We start from the raw sequence: 17625 nt of genomic DNA, 5'->3' as shown, positions 1-17625 counted from the left end.
ATTCATGCCGTTGTCTTCTCTTGATGTCAAAAGTTTTTGTAGCGAGGAATGCACAAAAAAGAATAAAACAACGAAATATTATTGGCAAAATTCAAATAAAGAAGTTGTGGAAGTATAACTTTGGTTGAACGGAAATATTTTTGTTTATAATTTTTTAAAACAAAAATGTATTTTGAAAGCAAAAGAAGACATCAACTGCCAGGTAACCCTGTAACCTTGTTATTGCATCATGATTTCATAGTTTGAATAAAATGCTGAAATTGCTTAGTTTTTCATCCAATTGCATTATTTTCATATAGAAAAATCTGGCAAGAATGTTAAATTAATAATGGGACACTTCAATATAAATTTTATAGATAGCATCGTAATTTGGTAATTTTAATGCTTGCTATTCCTTAAACCACATCTTAAAAGAGCTCTGTATGTAGTTAAAGAAGAATGAATAAGTGTTTATCAGTATAGAGCACACAGTTGGTCCAAAATGTCCCTAAAGGCCATCTCTGACCTCCACCTATTTCTTTTCATTACAATAAAGACACTTTGACATCGACCCATTTCAAAGTAATGTAAAAACAAAAAACTACTTATATTACTCCTTGCTAAGTTATGAGTACGGTGGCACAGAACATGTGCGTCCGACTACAAATCAGAGGGTTGTGTGTTCAACGCTCGATGTCGGCAAGCGTGCTTTTTGTTAATAATATAAAAAAGTTGGTGGTGGTGGTGCACATACAGTGGCGGCCAGCTAATTAGGGACAATAACTTCCGTTTAATAGATTACTCGATTTTATTAAAAAAATATGAAGATTTTTGTGGAATAAATTTTGTATATAAGGTATTAGTATTAGCACTAGCGGGTGACGTCAAAACATTCTGAAATTCTCCATAAATGGAAAGGACATCCCACTTTTCTAAAAATGGTCGATATTAGCCTGACCAGCTAATTTGGGACATTAGTAGTAACATCAACTTAACGTTAATTGGAACACACTTTTATACCAGAATTGTTTGTATTTAATTAGTTAATAGCGCATTAACATGATTTCATGATTTACCCCCACCGCAAGTCCTTTAAAGGAACGACGCATTATTATAATCTATTATAATGTGCTTTTGGTCTTATTTTCCATTAATGCACCACGAATATGCAGATTTTTTGGCTCTTTAAACAAAAATGATATTTCTTGTAACACCAGACATCATTCCGAACCATACACTGCAATTACCGCTCCATACTGGGTGTACATTTATCCTTAAATTACTTATTAACCAGTTTGGATGAGTTACTAGGGTGAAAATCCAATTTTAAGGACGAGATATGAGGCTCTTTTAAATCAAGAAATTTTTTCAGCAATATAAACTTCTTTTCCCGCAATAATGAGTAGTATTGACTGGTTTCGATGTGAAAATGTACTTTGTTCCATACAAAAGCTATCACAAGGATCCCTGGGGCTTCCTTCAATGTTGGGTGTTTTTCAGCCTTTGTAAAAATTGTGTATGTAAATGATCCATCATCTAAATTTTGCTCAATTTTATAGGTAGAGGCAAAATATTTTTTTACATTATGTCGGCATGCTAATGATCATATAACCATATTGTGTTGCCTTAAAAATGCCTCATAACTCATCCTTCAAATAGGATTTTCAGCCTAATGACTCATCCAAACTGGTTAATAACTAATATAAGGGGAGATCTACATCCAGTATGGAGCGGTAATTGCAGTGTATGACTTGGAATGTGTTGGAATTTTTATTATTAAGAGCCAAATAAATATCATTTTTTTTTTGTGGATTAACGGAAAATTAGGCATTATAGTAATACTTCGGCCCCTTAAAGTGCTTGCGGTGGGTGTAAAGGATGAGATCAGTTGAATACACTATAAACTAACTAATACAAGCAATTTTTGTACAAATATGTGCATCAGTTAACATTAAAGTTGATGTTACTACTAATGTCCCTAATTAGCTGGCCAGGCTAATATGGACCATTTTTAGAAAAGTGGGTTGTACTTCCCCCACATATGGGGAATCTCAGTAAGTTTTCCATCACTCGATAGTGCTTCTAGCAATACCTTATATAGAAAATGTATGTCATTAAAATCATCACACTTTTAAATGAAATCGAGTAAACTATTAAACTGAATTTATTGTCCCTAATTAGGTGGCCGCCACTGTATAAACGTTTATACAACCCTTAATCCCCCTGTTTTTGTAAAAAATTTTATTCTTTTCACACGAATTGTCAAATTTTGTATATCGATTTACTCGCCTTAGTACAAATCTAGAGCGCTGAGTTTTAAATTACGAATTCTTAACTACATATGGAACGCGTATACGAAAAATTTGGTCTGTATGTCATCTGGGGGCTGAGCTATGGATGCCTAAATTATTACGAATATAAACGAACGGACAAAAATAAGTTACAAAAACAGGGGAAATGTTCGTAAGAAAAATAAAATAAAACCAGTAAGGAAAAGGTCACAGTGAATATGTATACAACATTGAATGATTATATAGTTTCTCTTCTGTAACAAGTGAGCAAAGCGTCTTTTTCAACATCACAAGCATTTCACCAATTTTGGAAACGCGATTGGGACCATTTTAAAGCTCAGAATGTCTTCCAACCAAAGCTGAGATACTCGTCAGTATAATTCAAATAAAATAATGGGAAAGGGGGATGTGTGCCAACTTATTTTGCATTATAATAAAGGTGATATTTTCCTCTTCCATTGACGGGCTTTCTTTTTGGAATATGACTACTAAAAGCGGATATATTCGCATAAGAATGAAACTTTAAATTTTTTTCGACCCTTAATGTTCGTAAGTAAAATAAAATAAAACCAGTAAGGAAAAGGTCACAGTGAATATGTATACAACATGGAATGTTTACATACAGAGTTTATCTTCAGTAACAAGTAAGCAAAGCGTCTTTTTCAAAATCACAAGCATTTCACAAATTTTGGTAAAGCTCAGAATGTCTTCCAACCAAAGCTGAGATACTCGTCAGTATAATTCAAATAAAAAAATCGGAAAGTGGGATGTGTGCCAACTTATTATACCCTCCACCATATGGAGGGTATAATTAAATTTGTCATTCCGTTTGTAACACATCGAAATATTCGTCGGAGACCCTATAAAGTATATATATTATTGATCAGCATAAAATTCTATGTCGATTTGACCATGTCCGTCTGTCCGTCCGTCCGTCCGTCAGTCCGTCCGTCCGTCCGTCCGTCCGTCTGTCTGTTGAAATCAAGATACAGCTCGCAATTTTAAAGATAGAGAGTCAAAATTTGGTACAGAAGTTTGTATTACTTGCAGGATGGTTGGTATTGAAAATGGGATATATCGGTCCACGTTTTGATATAGCCCCCATAGAACGGTACCTCCCGATTTTCGGTATTTTTAAGGTTTTAGCTTCATTATCCTACCAAAATGGCTGAAATTTGGTACGTAGTCTTCTTTAGGGGTATAAAACTTTCCCCCAGAATTTTGTCGGTATCGGTCCACACCTTCATATAGCCCCCATAGAAAGGTACCTCCCGATTTTCGGTATTTTTAAGGTTTTAGCTTCATTATCCTACTAAAATGGCTGAAATTTGGTACGTAGTCTTCTTTAGGGTTATACAACTTTCCCCCAGAATTTTGTTGGTATCGGTCCACACCTTCATATAGCCCCCATAGAACGGTACCTCCCGATTTTCGGTATTTTTAAGGTTTTAGCTTCATTATCCTACCAAAATGGCTGAAATTTGGTACGTAGACTTCTTTAGGGGTAAAAAACTTTCCCCCAGAATTTTGTTGGTATCGGTCCACACCTTCATATAGCCCCTATAGAACGGTACCTCCCGATTTTCGGTATTTTTAAGGTTTTAGCTTCATTATCCTACCAAAATGGCTGAAATTTGGTACGTAGTCTTCTTTAGGGGTACAAAACTTTGCGCCAGAATTTTGTTGGTATCGGTCCACACCTTCATATAGCCCCCATAGAACGGTACCTCCCGATTTTCGGTATTTTGAAGATTTTAGCTTCATTATCCTACCAAAATGGCTGAAATTTGGTAAGTAGTCTTCTTTAGGGGTATAAAACTTTCCCTTAGCTTTCCTAAAAATGGCTGAAATTTGATACGTAGTCTTCTTTAGGGGTATAAAACTTCCCCCCAGAATTTTTGAAGGTTGTGTCTTCAATATTCCACCAAAATGGCTGAAATTTGGTATTTAGTGTTCAATGTGATATAAAACTGTTCGTCAGAAATATGTCTGTACAGGTCCACGCATTCATATTGCCCCATTTCTGACTAACATTCGTCGGTATAGGTCCACGTTTCCATATAGCCCCCATAGAACGGTACCTCCCGATTTTCGTAATACTGAAGATTGTGACGTCAATATCCAACCTTAATGGCTGAAATTCGTTATTTTGTCTTCCAAGAGTTATAAAATATTCCAGAAGAGTATTAGAAGCGTACTTCCTGATTTTCGGTATTTTTTAAGTTTTAGTCACATTCTCTTACCGAAATATAGGAAATTTGGTATTAAGTCTTCTTTGAGCCTAAAAACTTTCCGTCAGAAATTTGTCGGTATAGATCGACGTTTTGAAATAGCCCATATAGAATGATGCCTCACATTGTTTTATCGAAATTGCTGAAATTTAGTATTAAGTCTTCTTCATACACGAAAGGAAACTAATTATTCCATTTTACTTCAATACAACTTATGGTGGAGGGTATAACAAGTTCGGCCCAGCCGAACTTAACACCGTTTTTACTTGTTTTGCATCATAATAATGGTGATATTTTCCTCTTCCATTGACGGGCTTTCCTTTTAGAATATGACTACTAAAAGCGGATATATTCGCATAAGAATAAAACTTTAAATTTTTGTCGACATAAGTTTTTTGCCCATTCCGAGTCTTGAATATTATCCGACCATCACCAAACTCAATATGCTTCTTTCTCTCTGGGAGCTCTATTAACCACCAACATTTCTTGACGATCCTACCAAAAGTCTGACAAAAAATGGGACGCATTACCGACTTTTGCGATATCTCCGTTAGTTGACCAACCAACCTATTGTGCTTCATTGTAAAGATGGAATTTTCTACTTTCATAGTCAGTCCACCTACGACAACCTACTTTACATCATTGTAAAGGTGATATTTTCAACTTTCCTTGCTAATTTTGCTTTTGATATACCTCTTATAGAAGCTGAGATATTCGCTTTGAAATAAAACGTTGACTTTTTCTCCAAGTAAGTTGTTTGCCCATTCCGACCCCTGAATATTATCCGACCGTCACCAAAATCACCTCCGGGACCGATATCCGATCAAAATTGCGACCTGTAGCGTGATTACAAGGTTTAGATGGACAGACGGACACACATAGCCAGATCGGCTCAGCTCGTCGAGACATTATTTCAATGCGTTACAAAAGCCAAAACCATATTATAATATCGTCCCCCACATAGTGGTGCAGGGTATAATTAAAGCACTTAGCTCCACCTACGGGAGCTTTATTTATATTCGAATCGATTTAAATTAAATTTTGTTACCTTATCTTTAGTCACAATTCTGTCACACATTCCAATTTTATTCAAAATTACCTACATTGCGTGATCAATGCATCAAATATATTAAATTGGGCGAAAATATATGGGAGCTACGAGTATATTCAAATCAGAACCGATTTCAATATAACTGTCAAACTTATTTCAAGACCAAATTCGTTCAAATGCTTCAAATTTCATCAAATATAAATAAAACAAAATTTTTCTATATCATATATAATAATGCGACATGTACTTTAATTCAAAAAAAAAAAAAAAAATAAAAAAAACATGGGCAGTCGGACGGATATGCATAAATCGACTCAGAAAGTGATTCTATGTATATGCCTTAAAGGAACCATGGATCTATCTCACTTCCTTTTGCATGTTACGTACAAATGTACAAAGACACAATACCCCTTTCCACAGTATGGTGTAGGGTATAAATTTGACGTGTGTTGAAATTGAAAACAAATTCCAACTTAACTGTTCTAAAAATATATTTTTTGCCTATTTTTCAACTCCTCAACAACTAGTTATTTAGTGCGCATGCCCTTATTAAAATAATGGGTTAGTAGGGGGTTTTGTAAGCAGTTTCGACTACCAACGAGTACTATAAAAACCCATTATTTAGTTAGGATTTTTTTGCTGGGTATTGAGCAAATGCGAGGAAATCCTTAATTTCATTTTTTCAAAATAGTCTGGCTTAATCCCATTGTTGTTGTTTTAATATTTTAAAACAACTGATTTATTAGTGGAGAAGGTTTGTTCGCCAAGGAGTAAGGCAGGTTTCGATGAGCTTTAACGACAAAAATAAGATAAAACTGCCATTTTTTTTTAAATTTTGTTGACTTATTTTATTTTTGATAATATTAGAGTGCTTTCAAATATGTATTTAACAAAACATAGGCCAAACTACCTTTGTTCTATGTCATTAATGGCCGACGCACGTTGGGGCAAGATTGAAAAAAACGGGTCTTAATTGAAAAAATGAAACGCAAATTTTTGATAATCTGTCTTGACAGGGTTAACGAGTACAAAATTCTACCTCACTAGCCAAAATAGCAAAGTCGTATGTTGTTTACTTTTCGTGTAGCACAGTGTTAAAGTTGAACATATTTTTAAAATTGAAGAAACAGGTGAAAATTATTAAGTTTTGCTGCTTTTAAATCGCCATAACGTAGTCTTTGCTACATAAACTTGGCATTTTCAAAATGAATATTTGAAACAGAGGTAATTGTTAATATTTTAGGAAAAAATTTTACTGAAAAAGTGTTGTAGAAATGGTTTAAAAAATTCGTCAAAATGTGTCCAGATTTTGCATAATTTTGAAATGTATTGGAGTATAACAAAAAAGAGTGTCGAGAAGGTCGTGAGAAATTTTTTTGTATTTTTCTCTTGATTGTTGTCTTTGATATTGGGCAACCGAAACTTGCGTCTTGCTTGCGCATTTTGAGTTATGTGAAAAATGGTGGAAATAGCTGTGGGTCTAATTTTTGCATTTTGGGGTTTTTGTCTCCATTTTCCTTGTTATTGTTGTACAGTATGTACATATGTCGTGTTTTGGTTTAATGTCTGTGGTCACCCTACATGAGACAATGTGTGCAGGTCCACCATTATGTTATAGTTACTATATATAATGATTTATATGAAATGATGGCGATGCACCAGGGGTGAAATCGCAAAAAATGGAGATTAATTAAAAAAATTAAATTCGGTTTTTGGTATGACTGTCGTTACATGGTAATATGGTACAAAATTCTAAGTCTTCAACCAAAATGTCAAGATCATAAATTGTTTACTTCTACAGTTACACTGTGATAAAGCTAAAGCATTTTTAATAATTTAAAGAGCACCATAAAAAATTAATTTTTTTTTTTTGGTATATAAAGAGTAATATTTTTTTACGCATCAAAAGTGCCCTTTTTAGAATGAAATCGTCAACTTCAGTTTTTCCTATTTTTTGAAAAGTATTTAGAGTTAAAAAAGCAGCGGAATATTTTATATGGAGGTTATTCCAAAACGAGAATATATAGAGATGATGTTTGATAGAAATATTTTCAATCCCTTCAAAATGCACAATTCATAATTTGAGCTAGTTTAGTTGCAATATATGCATAAAATATTCGAAAACCCCCAAATTTGACTGTACCTCTATAAGGGGCCTATACCAAAACATTGACCTATATTGACAAATTTTCACACTATGAATTCTTAGGCGTTCAGAACTATAAATCCTAATTTACAGATAAGTGTACTAAAAAATATGGTCAAGACCCTCGAAATACATAAAATCGGGAGATACCCTTGTATGGGAACTACACTAAAATATTGAACTAACTTAATAATTTTTTGCCAAATATTAGCTTAACCAATAATTTATCATAATACAAGATTTTAGATTCATCAAATAAGAAATGTAGGCAAAACCGTAAAAACACTTCATTGTTTTTATGGTACCCATTTATGAGGGCTTCGAATATACCTCTCCAATCCCTCAATTTGCACCAAAATTGTGTTCCGTTATATTGACTGAAGTGTAAACATTCGGAAAAATATTAGCATTAGATCTCTCAAATGCTTCCCTGAATTAATCTCCGTTTTTTGGAATCTTGCCCCAATGTGCGACGTTTTCTTTTAAAAAAACACCAAATAAAGAAATCCAACAGTGCACACTGCAGTGTGCAAATTACACGATCTTGGAAGTCAGTTGACATCGCGCAGTGGTCACGCTTCTACGGAATGGTGCGAGAAAAATATTTCTTTCATTCACTCATTCATTTGTTTATTGCTTGTATTATACAAAATTTCTTTACATTTAACATTAGTATATACAAGAGTTTAGGAATATAATTCCTGTTCTACTATATTATTAGTCGGTTTTCTTATAATATAAATTAAACATTTGTAAGAATAAAATATTTCTAATTATCGGATAGATATGATTTTTCAATAAATGCTTAGAATAAATAAAAAATACTTTAGCTAAAAAATCATAAATATGGGTCCAGTTTGTCCTATAGTCCCCATATAACGGTAACACCCGTTTTTAAGTATTTTGAAGCTTTTATCTATATTTTCGGCCCGAATTGGCTGTGATTTGATATTTAGGGTTGACAATAGTCAGAAACCTTCTGCACCATAGTTCCATTTTGATATAGCCCCGATATAAAGGTACCTTGCGATTTCATGTGTTTTGAAGTTTTTATCTACATTTTCGGCCCGAGTTGGCTTCAATTTGGTATTTTGAGTTCTCATTGATGGGGAAACTTTGCCAACAAAAAGTGTGGACATAGGTCCAGGTTTTGGTATAGCCCCCATATAACGGAACCGTCATATTTCAAGTTCTTTGACATTTTTATCTAAATGTTTAGCTTAAATTGGCTGTAATTTGGTTATGGGGCTCTCAGAGGTCAGATAACGTCTTCGCCTGATATTATTGACAGGAAAATAAACTAATTATTCCATTTCAGGTCAGAATATTTTATGTTGGGGGTATAATAAAGCTCGGTCCTGTCGAACTTAAAATTTTTACTTGTTTTTCACTTTGTATAAAAAGATATACATCTACTCATAAGTAAATACCTAAACAAAAATATCTATATCTAGAACGAAGAAACCAAAACAATTAAAACACAATATAAAACAACACAACCATACAGCATATTCACTAAAAGGACCAGAGGCTATACTAGTATTTTTTATGTCACACACAGAAATGCTAATATGTTCAGCTGGAACCAAAATTTTTTAAACTTGACACTATTTCGAACGTTCTCCAAAAAATAGAGAGTGGCATAGGATGTCATAGTTAGTAAAATTCAACGTTATTTTTGAGTACTTGGAAAGAATCCACAAAAAAAGTATTTTAAAAACATTTAATTTCAAACATATTTTATGCAAATAATTTGTACAGATTTTTATGTAAGTGTAAAAAAGCTAAAACTTCCATTTCGAAAAAAAATGTTTTATCTTTTAAATTCTTAGTTATTTGCCTTGTAAGAAGTCACTACATTACTGACGTTTTTATGCCCTCCACCATAATATGGAGGGTATAATTGAATTTGTCATTCCGTTTTGTAACACATCGAAATATTCATCGGAGACCCTATAAAGTATATATGTATATTCTTGATCAGGGTAAAAATCGATATAGCCATGTCCGACTGTCCGTCCGTCTATTAAAATAAAGATACAGCTCGCAATTTTTAAGATAGAGCTTTGTATACTATACTAAATAGAAGTTTCTATTACTCCTAGGATGTTTGGTATTAAAAATGGGCTATATCGATCAACGTCTTCATTAGGGCTATAACCAAAAAAATACCACCACATAGCCGTGTAGAGCATGGAAAACTATTATGAAATACGGCGTCAATTTTTCTCTATCGCGAAAAAAGTTTCCGCACCAAATGCATTGATGTTCAGTAATGCATTTTTTAATTTTAGCTGTTATGACAACTTATTTGCTTTTAATTAAAATTTTTATTTTTTTGTAATCTAATTTAAAATCATTATCAAAGCGTTCTGGACCAACTTGTTTTAAATCGCGCCATTTCGGAGCATATTAGGAACTTTTGATACTATTGCAATTTTTGATATTTTTTTTACTTATAATTTTAAATTTGCTTTGTTTGAATAAATATTCATAGAAAAAAATACAATTCTCACAGGCAAAGTCATTAAAAACTGTCTGTAACTTTCGCGAATTTGTTGCAAATGACACCATATTCTCTTGTCCAATAGGTACAGTAAATATAAACATAAAATTCGCGAGTTTATAAAGAAAAAACAAAAATTGCAATAGTGTCAAAAATTCCTAAAATGCTCCGAAATGGCGCGATTTGAGAACAAATTGGTCTCAAACGCTTTGATAATGATTTTAAATTAGATTACAAAAAAATAAAAATTTTAATTAAAAGCAAATATGTTGTCATAACAGCTAAAATTAAAAAATGCATTACTGAACACGGCTATGTGGTGGTATTTTTGATATTTGCAAAAAAGTGAAAAAAGTTATAACCCTAGTCGTTATATAGCCCCCATAGAACGGTACCTCCCGATTTTCGGTACTTTGAAGGTTGCGACGACAATATTCCATCGAAATGGCTGAAATTTCGAATTTAGTCTTCGTTGGTTGTATAAAACTGTCCCCCAGAAATTTGTCGGTACAGGTCCACCACTTATTATGGCCCCACAATCCACAAAATCCAACGAAATGACTGACATTTTGTATTTAGTCTTCGTTTGGGATATAAAACTTTTTATGAAATTTGTCGGCATAGGTCCACGCCTTCATATAGCACCCATTGAACGGTACCTCCCGATTTTCGGTAATTTGAAGGTTGTGGCCAAAATAATCCACCGAAATGGCTGAAATTTGGTATTTAGTCTTGATTTGGGGTATTTTTTTGGAATTTTAAAGGTTTTGCCCTCAATATTCCTCCGAAATGGTTGAAATTTGGTATTTAGTCTTCGTTTGGGGTATCCCGATTTCCGGTATTTTGAAGGTTGTGGCTTCAATATTCCACCGAAATTGCTGAAATTTGTAATTTAGTCTTCGTTGGTGGTATAAAAATTTCTTCCAGCTATTTGTCGGGACAGGTCCACGCCTCCATATAGTCCCCATATAACGATACCTCAAGATTTTCGTAATTCTGAAAGTTGTGACCTCAATATCCCAACGAAATTACTGAAATTTGTTATTTAGCCTTCCATGGCGTTATTAAATATTCCAGAAGTGAATTATCAGTATAGAAGAAGCGTACCTCTTGACTTTCGGTATTTTTAAGGTTTTAGCCACATCTTACCGAATTATCGGAAATTTGGTATTTATGGGTCGATTCCGTATTGCGAGGCGAGTCATGTCGCGTCGTCTATCGTAGTTAACGTAGCTTCTATCAGACGACACTTAAGATATAAATCTAATAATTTGGAATTGCCATAAGTATTGTGAGTTTGTTTGGTTTCCAACTTTCATCAAAATATTTGTTAATTTTTTAGGTTTAAAGCCTATTTTCGGCTTCCAAAAGACGCTGTTATTTATATTATATAGTGGAGGCATTAAAAATCGCTTCAAAAAAACCCTCAGATCAACAGCAATACAGCCACTACTTAAAGTCGGTGCTGCTTTAAGGTTTTTTGCAGAAGGAAGCTTTCAAAAATCTCATGGCAATGACTTTAACCTCGGGATGGCTCAACCCACATTGCCAAAGGTATTAAGCGAAGTTCTGGAGTTAATAGAGGAAAAACTGTGTACAATTTGGATTGTTTCCAAATTAACAGAAGAGGAAAAGCGTCAAAATTAAAATTATTTTTATTCAAAAATAAAAATAAAAATTATTTGTCACATGTTGGGACCACAGTGCGTCGCCATCATTTTATTCTTTCGCTAGCTGTGTGCAAGTGGCACCGTCCTGTTGAAACCATATATCGTGCACATCCATATCTTCTAATTCGAGCCCTAAAGGTTCCTTATCATTAGAGTTGTGCCAAAGGAACTTTATGGAACTATCTAGTTCACTTCGCAGTTCCAATGGTCCACATTTTTTCTTTAAACAAATTGCGTATACTTAATATCACACGTTACATTTCATGACGTTACTCATACGTTTTGGAACTAGTACAAAGAACTAGGAACTAGATTACCCAACTCTACTTAACATACATTATCATTCACAGAAACTTCCTTACCTATCTCATTTGAAAAAAGATACGCCCCGATGATGCCACGCGCCCTTGAACCGCGCCATTGGTTTTTCGATAATCTGTCTTAGATTATAAATTCGTTTGACTGATAGATGGAAAAGATCGATTCTGTTTTGCCAGCTACATCGCTAAAAAAGAAAAAAACATTCTCTTATTGATCAAAAATTGTTGCGTCCAATTTACTTTAGGCTTTGTGACCATCGATAGACATATGACGGCGGTATGAACGATCAGAACGCCCGAAATTATTTTTGTTTGTTTACTGATATGTTTATTTTGAAGTCCTTTGTGTCCGGAATGATACTGTTTTATTGTTTAGAATTTTGATCTGAAATCGGTGAACGAAGACCATTGCGGGAGCGATGTACTAAGCGTTAGTTTATATCACGTAAATTCATATATTCGTTTTTCTTATCTTGAACTATGTACTGGGAAAATCTATCTATATCACGTTGCACATAAGTATTTCATTTATGTAGTTCCCCGAAAATAATTACATAATTTCTCATTGAAGTCTTAATAATGGCTACATTAAAGGAGTATGGATTTCTCTCAATTTCTCTCAAATACATCTTCGGCTTGCAAATTTATTTCATACAAGTTATAGATAAAAACTAATTGAATATATATTTGTCCATTACAGACAAGGTTATCAAAAGTTTGTGGTTACCACTTCATTTGTTGCCACACGTTCCGGCCTTTTGAGGTGGATTGATCACATAAAACCGGCAGATGATTCACCAGATCCGTAAGTTTATCCACAATATATAAGCCTACTTCGTATGTTATAATATTTGATATTACTTATAATATTTACAGACACTTCAGTGAAGAAAATGCACGAGCAATGGATATGTCTTGGTATAAACGTGCTGTGGATCAACATTTTGTCGAACAGGACAGTTTCGTTTATAGTGTACCTTTTGGTTCGGGTTATAATGGAAAATCGAATGGTACCTTAGTTACAGCTTCGCATTCCATATTTGTTGAACATCGCGGACATAAGGCACCAGCAGCCGTAGTGGGTTTACAGTTCCAGCATGATTCATTGGCCAAACATTTTATTAACATTACATCTGCCGTAAGTCCGAAACAAACTTTAAATATTTTCCAAAAAAATATATAATTTTCCATCTCTCACTCTCTTTTGTTGTAGTGTACCGGAATGACAGGCTGCAAACGTACCTGTGCCTCGGATAATTTAGATTGTTATGTCTTGGATAATAATGGTTTTGTCATTATATCCGAGGAATCAGAACATACGGGTAAATTCTTCGGACAAATTGATGGTACCATAATGGATTCCTTGGTGCAAGATCGTATATATAAACGAGTAACAGTAAATGATTATCAAGGTGTTTGTTCGAATTCAGATAATCCTTATACCGCTTGTGGAGGTCGTGTCAAACCCAATCAAGTTACATCATGGTTCTTTAAGTATCTTATATCATTTAGTGCCACATGGTTATCGTTATTGCCCACACCTCTTAAAGCATGGCCCCATGATGATTATGTCTACAATGAAGAGAATTTTGAGGAGCCAACATATACCGATGATTATGAACCGTTTGATGAGGAATATATTTCACCTGTAGACGAAGAAATGGATGAACTGTTTACCACCGCTGATGTAGTAGGATATTCTTAGTATTTAACTTGTATACATTTATATACTCAATTATTTCTTTATCTAGGAATATACGACACCAACGCCAAAACAACACAAACCCCATGTTGGACCACGTTCAAATCCAGATCCTTCCAATGCCCGCCGTTGTGATTTACGTACAGACTTATATATGCTGCAGCCCGAGAGATTAAATCAAGGAGGCCAAAATAACCCCTTAAAGGTAAGGGAATGTGTCTATGATAATTCTTTTGGTCGTTAACAATTTGTTTCTTTTTTGTTTAGGGTAAATTAACTAATTGCCATGTATCGGGCTGCGAACGTCCATTTAGTGTTCAGAAAATTCCACACAGCAATTTAATTTTATTAGTTGTTGATACATTATGTCCATGTGGCTCAAAGCAATTGGACATTGAACCCATGGAGGAATCCGGTATTGTTGGTATGTTTAATATATTTATGTGCATGTTTCTACGAGTACATTTCAGCGGATCCATATTGGTCACAAGGTTATGGCAAATTAAATGAAAGAAAAATCAAGAAAATAGTAACAGAATCTGCGAAGAGTAAATTATTAATCAAATCAATAAGTGCAACAATACTCGTTAATGACTGGGGTCCAATGGATTCAACTGACGCAAATTAAATTCAGTATAGCAGCATTCGATTCATTGGGCGTGTGGAGGAACTATCCTGAATGTACACAGTGAATTTAAGTAAATTAACAGAAATAATGAGAAAATTAAGAACTAAAGAGATTTACCAAACATCGGAATTTAATGATAATCGAAGGACGTCAACTGTATAAGAAGGGATTTCTTGAGAAATTAGCGAAGACTCACTTCACTCCTCATAAGCATAGACAGTTATAATTGTATTGGTGCCCATGACTGATCTAAATCAACCCTGTTAAGAGAGAAGCATGGTGTTAAAGTGTCTGGTTTATGATTTCCTTGAGCCATTTCCACTCTAATTCATTGTTCAGGTCTCATCCTTAAATTACGCTCACCTTCCGCGTAATATTGTCGGTAGAGTTTTTAGGATACAGTTTACGATACAATTTTAGAATATAACTTTTAATAGATGCTAAAATAAATGTGGAAAATCCTAATATTCCTTACTTATACATATATATGGCTTTATATTGTAAATATAAAGTTATGTCCCATAAGCCGAATTAAGAATAGACTTCCAAATGCGCCTATCTTCTACTTTACTTCTCTAGTCTTGGTAAATAATGTAATTTACTACCTCAAAATTGTAGTTACCAACATCCCCAGTTGGACCGAGTCTACTGGAGATCTTGCGTGCTGATACCATATACCGCGTCTTATCGCCGTAGACTGCCAGACTCACTTCGGCAGACTCATTTTAAATTTTTCCAAAGGTGACTGTTACGGCTCTCGTTGATCGACGTATTATGAATCTGGAATCTGCATAGGCCAATACAATTATTTCTTTATTGAATATAATGCTATTTTTATCTCTGGCCGTATATACATTCACATCTCATATGACGTTATCCAGTAGAATGTTAAATAGGTCGCACGATAGGCTGTGAAGAGGTTATTTCTTATTTTAACTTCTGATATTGTGTCAGCCAATGTCATCCTGCATAACTGTATTAGTTTTGCAGGGATGCCAAACTCAGACATGGCTGGGAATACCTTTGATTTAATTGGGATAAAGAAGCGACTTTATAGTCGACGAACACGTGGTATGTGACGACATGTTTTTCGTGAGTTTTCTCTAGTATTTGGTGCAGTGTGAACATTTGGTCAATTGTTGATTTACCGAAAACCGCATTGTATGAGCCGATTATTTTATTGACCATAGGTTTTACACGTTCACGCTCTTTATGTTAGGAGACTTATTCCTCTGTAATTGACAGAAATTGTCAAGTCTCCCTTCTTGTGTATGGGACATAGTAAGCTGAGTTTACAATCGTTGGGTATGCTTTCTTCCTGCCAAATTTCGCTAATTACCTGATGCATACTCCTTATCAGCTTTTCGCCACCGGTCTTGAACAGTTCGGCGGGTAGCCTACCAGCTACAGCTGCTTTATTATTTTTCAGCCGATTAATTGTTTTCATGATCTCGCTTTGGCTACGTGGTAGACATTCACCGTCGTCATTTGCGACTGGTTCTTGGGTAACTCCATCGCCGGTCATATACGATACTAAGAGCTTCATGAAATACTCTTTCCAGATCCTCAGTACGCTATCTGTATTAATTTCGGGAATTAGCGATATTTGTCGGCAAATCAGCGACCAAAAAAGGAATCGCAAAGTTCTACCGATATCAAGAATGCTGCCAACTTTTATTTGAACTTTTCATTTACATTTTTCTTTTTAATTTTACCGGTTTTTCTCGGCAACATAAAAAATGAGTTAGATAATCACACTGCTGATGGCCTTTAACATCTTTGCTGGAGAATGTGCCTGCACCATACCATTCAGTCTGGTGTTTTACACCAGTACCATAACATTCTGTCTGGTGTTTTACACTCTGTTAAAATTTTCGGACTTCATTATGACTCCCGAACATCCCGAGTTTCTCACCCTCACGTTTTTCTTGTTCTTTTTTCTGGAAATACACTTCTCCTCTTCTCAAGATATTTTTCCTTGGCGCTTCGTGTTGCTATTGAATGCAGGGTTGCTCTGTATGCCAAGTAAAGATTGTGGTATCCAAGTATAGATTGTCCGGCAGTTTGAAGAGAATGGGATATTATTTACCACTGCGCTTCAACATTATCGGGACAAGGAGTACTGTCTTCCAGCATGTGGGTCAATAAGCGGAGTACGCTTGTGTTATCTATCATGTTTGCAGCTTCTCGTCATCCCGCTTCTGCCTTGTGTTAGATCGCTCTTTTGGAGCAACATGTGTCTTCCGTCCATCAAAACATGATCAATTTTGTTTCTCGTTTTCCCATCTGGGGATATCCACGTGGCCTTGTGTATGTCAGGTGTTGGTACCTGGTGCTGCTCAATACTGAACTTGCAGATCGTGGGATTAAAGATATTTTCCTTCCCAATTTTAGCATTAAAAACTCCTAGAATAATGTTTATATCATGGGTAGTGGTCATATGCTCTATCCAGGCGCTCGTAGAATATATCCTTGGTCTGTTCATCTTTCTCTTCGGTCGGGGCATTGGTGCAGATGAAACTGACGTTAAACAACTTTTTTGTGGAAATTCTCTATTCAACCGTAGTGTATCTGGAGATTTTAAAGCCTCCGATTTACCATAAATCCAACACCCAGTCTATTATCTCTTTTAGAGGAGTGGGTTATTAGCCCAATACCAACTCAAGTTTTTATCGTTTTTATGGGTGAATGCGCGGCACATGTCAGCTCAGTACCTTTAACGGGTTTTTAAGGCGGTTCCGCAGGTGACACCAGGGGGAAATTGAGATGAAAAAGGGACCAAGATATGTCCTGGGCTTTTCCATGTTAAAACCAGTCAGGACCATTCCTTGGTATCTTTCACCCCTACGTCACCCTAATATTAACATGTTACGAGCATTGATGGTAAATTCGGACTAAAAACTTCCAAATGAAACACTCAACTTCTGTCAAAAAATGTTGTGTTCCAGAATTAAAAAGTTTCTACAATTCTCACCGCTTTTGCACATTTATCACAGAACGGGAAGTTCTCCAAAAGGTTGTAAGGTCATTACTTCATGCAAATGAGATATATTTCTGAAATTTTGAAAAAAACTCAGTCTGTGTCTGTGGTTAATAATGGG

At 34.9% G+C, this 17625-nt stretch overlaps 2 protein-coding genes across 2 annotated transcripts in view; one reads left to right on the top strand and one right to left on the bottom strand.

Annotated features, from left to right (window-relative positions):
* Positions 1 to 17625, bottom strand: part of ND-B17 (NADH dehydrogenase (ubiquinone) B17 subunit) — a 333680-nt gene that overhangs the window by 228153 nt on the left and 87902 nt on the right. The gene's annotated exons all lie outside the window — the stretch shown is intronic.
* The window catches only part of stol (voltage-dependent calcium channel subunit stolid), a 222415-nt gene that overhangs the window by 200377 nt on the left and 4413 nt on the right, over positions 1 to 17625 (top strand). The window contains exons 13-17 of the mRNA XM_073968058.1: positions 12895 to 12999; positions 13071 to 13332; positions 13408 to 13884; positions 13946 to 14101; positions 14164 to 14320. Coding sequence (XP_073824159.1) covers positions 12895 to 12999; positions 13071 to 13332; positions 13408 to 13884; positions 13946 to 14101; positions 14164 to 14320 — 1157 coding nt within the window. The remainder of the gene's footprint in view (positions 1 to 12894; positions 13000 to 13070; positions 13333 to 13407; positions 13885 to 13945; positions 14102 to 14163; positions 14321 to 17625) is intronic.

The sequence above is a fragment of the Musca autumnalis genome, unplaced genomic scaffold, assembly GCF_047663935.1.
Source record: "Musca autumnalis isolate F117 unplaced genomic scaffold, ASM4766393v1 scaffold_2, whole genome shotgun sequence".
Classification (NCBI taxonomy): domain Eukaryota; kingdom Metazoa; phylum Arthropoda; class Insecta; order Diptera; family Muscidae; genus Musca; species Musca autumnalis.
The sequence above is the reverse complement of the archived record's forward strand: the minus strand, read 5'-3'. Positions and strand labels throughout refer to the sequence as shown.